The sequence below is a fragment of the Vombatus ursinus genome, unplaced genomic scaffold (assembly GCF_900497805.2).
Source record: "Vombatus ursinus unplaced genomic scaffold, bare-nosed wombat genome assembly UNPS02014848.1, whole genome shotgun sequence".
NCBI lineage: Eukaryota > Metazoa > Chordata > Mammalia > Diprotodontia > Vombatidae > Vombatus > Vombatus ursinus.
The window spans coordinates 1,145,653-1,149,548 of record NW_020954626.1 but is presented as its reverse complement, the minus strand read 5'-3'; the positions used below and the strand labels follow the sequence as shown (position 1 = coordinate 1,149,548).

The window sequence follows — 3,896 nt, the reverse complement described above, 5'->3', positions numbered from 1 at the left end:
TCCTTCCTTCCTTCCTTCCTTCCTTCCTTCCTTCCTTCCTTCCTTCCTTCCTTCCTTCCTTCCTTCCTTCCTTTCTTCCTTCCTTCCTTCCTTCCTTCTTTGTTGTGGCCTGGAATGGGAGGAATAGAACCAAGATTAATAAACTGGTATCTTGTGGTGACAGATTTCATTGATGAGGAAGCTGTTAGAGTTTGACCCTAAACCTTAAGTAGTGCCTCTCTCCTTACACTTGTCCTCATTAAATGGCATTTTATTTTGGCCTGACCCTATAGAAACCTCTGGAATTCCACTGATTCTCCCAAGGAGGGATGACTTGGCCTCCAAGTACTTCTCTGAATTAAAGCAGTCTTCCTTGGCCTTTTCTGCCTTTTTGTCCTTGTCTAGAACCACACCCTTGGGGAAGGGCCAGAAGTGGATTGGCCTCCAGGGCCTGGAGGAGCAAGGGGACGTGTTCACGGCTGTATTCTCTTCCATGTCAGGGTTTGCTTGCGACAATAAAAATGATCAAATAAGCCTGTTTTTTATATTCCTGTTGGCAGAGACTCTGTATCATGTTGTTTTTGCCCAAAGCACATTTTTTATGACCAAACTTGAAGCCTGAGAAATTGGGGCTTGGGTCAAAGGAATGGATAGGCTTCAAGAGGAGCTGTCAACTATACTGCTAATTCATAGGTTTTGTTAGTGACACCTATTTTTACCATTTCAAGGCAAAATAAGTGAATTGTATGAAGACAGCAACGAGAATTATTAGATTTTGTTGGGAGGGCAAGGGAGAAGCAAACCCTGGAATCTTGAAACTTGGTTAAAGGCTTCTGCCTTCCCAGCATAATTATCTGCATTGTGGTCCAGTTTAAGTCAGCCCTGAATCGTCTTCCTCTGTTATCATTAGGAGGCTACAGACATGTGATTAAAACTATTGGGGCACACAAGTTTTCCTTAATCTAAAAACTTCATTTGTACCAGATTTTCATCTGTTCTCCTGCCCACTCCATACCATCCTTTCCCAAAAGCCATCTTGAACATTTTCAATTAAATTGAATTACCCAACATGTGAAGCCATGAATATCCCCTCAGTAGTAATGGCCCTGGCTAGGTAGGATCAAGGTCACCAACAAAGCTCAAGGCTGAGCTTCGCCTCTCTGAATACTGGCCTCAGTGAACCTTAATATTGAGTTCTTGCCCACAGGCAACTAACACAAGAGACATCTTACCCAACAAACCAATTTAATAGCTTGCAATGGGAAATACCACTTCGCTTCAGGGAAATCTACTTGGGAGACCAAATTAAGATCAGGAGGCTGCTTGGCTCGAGGTCCAGCTTTCCTGTTGGCTAATCCAGACTCTATCTCCCTATAACCATGTCTAAAGATTCACCATCCACCTTTCTTTCTCAACCCCACACTCCTACCTCCACCCTCCTTTAAGGTTTTAAGCTACTCTTTCTATTCTCCTGATTCCATCAATCCTTACATCCGAAAGTTCCTGGGTTGTGTTGGGAAGAGGTTCTCTAGGAACCCCTTTTAAAAATGCTTTCGACCTTGAAATTCAAGTGCTTCAACCAAAGAGGATATGCTTTCACTCATTACAACATAACTTGCCTCTGCTTTCTGTTTCTCCTCATCTCCAGTCCTGACTCTTTTCCCTTTCACCTGACTCTAATTGTTTACAACACAAATTTGTGTTAATCTAACTGGTGGTCCTTACATTAGAAAACAGGCCACACAAGTAGATTTTTCTCTGTCTCAAACTAGCTAAAAATCAACTTTACTTTGGTTTTCATATGCTATTGTTTAATGGAATAATGGAATAGATATGATACCTTTATGTTCAAGTGGACATGAGATTAAAGGACAGGCAAATCTGCCCTGTTCAGTTTGAGGGAGACTGCATGACATCTTTGAGAAAAAATATTCATCATCAGAGCTATGAATCTAATTAAGATATGAAAAAATAGCCCAATATCTGAAAGAGATCTTCAGACATTCTTATCCATGTGTTCCAAATATGACTCAAGTTTACCTGGCTTAGAAACATGGCAGTGTGTAGAAGAGCCAATTTTATGCTTTCTGTCTGGTATCCTGAAGCAATTTTGTGCTGTGCTAATACTGGTGAACATGAAGCCTCAAACTGGTTTGGATGGTTTCAACACCGGATCTCCGAAATGCTAACGATTGTGAAATTGGAAGTGTGGTATTGGAGGATAAAAGCCTGAAAAATCACAGAACAGTCCTTTTCTTTTGTCCCATGGCGTTTTGGATAGAAAGTCATTCCTGGGGTCAGGAAGATGAGTTCAAATCCAACCTCTGACACATTTCTGACTGTGTGACCCTGGCCAAGTGACTTAATCTTTAAGTGCCCTCAGCAACTTCATAAGACTATAGATTGCAGAGAAGGCACTAATTTGCTTTGGGAGAGGGAGTTTCTGCATTTCCCCATACTATATCATAGATCTGGACCATGTTCTGAATGGAGGAGTTAAACCATGCCATTATGGAGAAGCAGTGTAATTTGGTAAGAAAGGATGATATAGAGGCAGTTAGGTGGCACAGTGGATAGAGCACTGGCCCTGGAGTCAGGAGGACCTGAATTCAAATCCAGCCTCAGACACTTACTAGCTGTGTGACCCTGGGCAAATAACAACCCCCTGTTGCCTCAAAAAAAAAAGAAGAAAGAAAAGATGCTGTATTTGGAGGCAGAGGACCTAGGTTCTGGGTTATAAATTATGGCTCTGTCCTTTATTACCTGTATGACTCTGGGCAAGACGTTTGACCTCTTTAGACTTCATCTGTATCTGTAAAAATGAAGAGGGGGAGTCAGACTAGCTGACCTCAAAGTTCTCTTCCAATTCTCCGTGATCCTATGATCATATTCCCAAAGTAAAAACATCATTTAAACTACAAAGAGATAGAAAAAAAAAGACTTACAGGGTATTTACCATTTTTGTTTTTCTTTTCAGTACTCAATTTTTCTGTCTTGATAGGCAAGGGATATATCATTTTAGAAACACATATCTCTAAATTTGATATCTACTCTGGGTAGTGCTAAAGCTCCTTACAAAAGACTCATTAAGTCTATGTTCTTTTGTGTAGCTAGAATCCTACTTGGAAGAGCCCTGGGGGGTATGTGTGTGTGTATGGGGGTCTTCTTTTACAAATCAGGACACTGAGGCCCAGGAAGGTTCAGGGATTGGCAGCAAGTGACTGTATTGGCATTTGACCCCAGGTTCTCTTGACTCCCAAACCAGCACTCTTTCTACCAAGTATAGTATGTAATGCCTGGTATTATAAGGTATCATATATTAGAGACAGCGTGGTAATACAGGACTGCACTGGTAAAGAACATTTGAAGTGAGTCATAAAAGGTTTACTTTTTATTTTACAGGGGTTGTTGCCTGTGAACCTCCTAACAACAAATTGGATAAATTCACAGGAGAGCTCTCTTGGAAAGATAACAAGTACCCACTCAGCAATGAGAAGATAATTTTGAGAGGCTGTGTATTGAGAAACACCAGCTGGTGCTTTGGAATGGTTATTTTTGCAGGTACATCTATCTTTCCCTAGTTTTCTATATTTGTACTTTCCCTGAGATACATATCAGCACATTCTAGTCATCATCTTGTTAACAAGCCTAAGTTTGTTTAGATGAGTGCAAGGCTCCCCCCCCCGCCCCCGCCCCTGTCCCTCACCCTACTTCCCCATACAAAATGCTATTATGTAAGAGGCTTTATACTGTAGATTTCAATGAACAAGATTCGATTATTCTACTGGTTGCTTAGCCCCATTGGCCCCAATGTGTACATGCTTAGAAATGTGCTTTCTAGGATGTTTAAGCCAGATTAGGCTATGGAACACACACACACACACACACACACACACACACACACACACACACACACA

General features: G+C 41.4%; 1 protein-coding gene across 4 annotated transcripts in view; it reads left to right on the top strand.

Moving 5' to 3' along the window:
- The window catches only part of ATP8B4 (ATPase phospholipid transporting 8B4 (putative)), a 327,254-nt gene that overhangs the window by 195,711 nt on the left and 127,647 nt on the right, over positions 1-3,896 (top strand). For all 4 annotated transcript variants that reach the window (XM_027840872.1, XM_027840874.1, XM_027840871.1 and 1 more), the window contains one exon: positions 3,382-3,540. In XM_027840872.1, the coding sequence (XP_027696673.1) occupies positions 3,382-3,540 (159 nt within the window). The remainder of the gene's footprint in view (positions 1-3,381; positions 3,541-3,896) is intronic.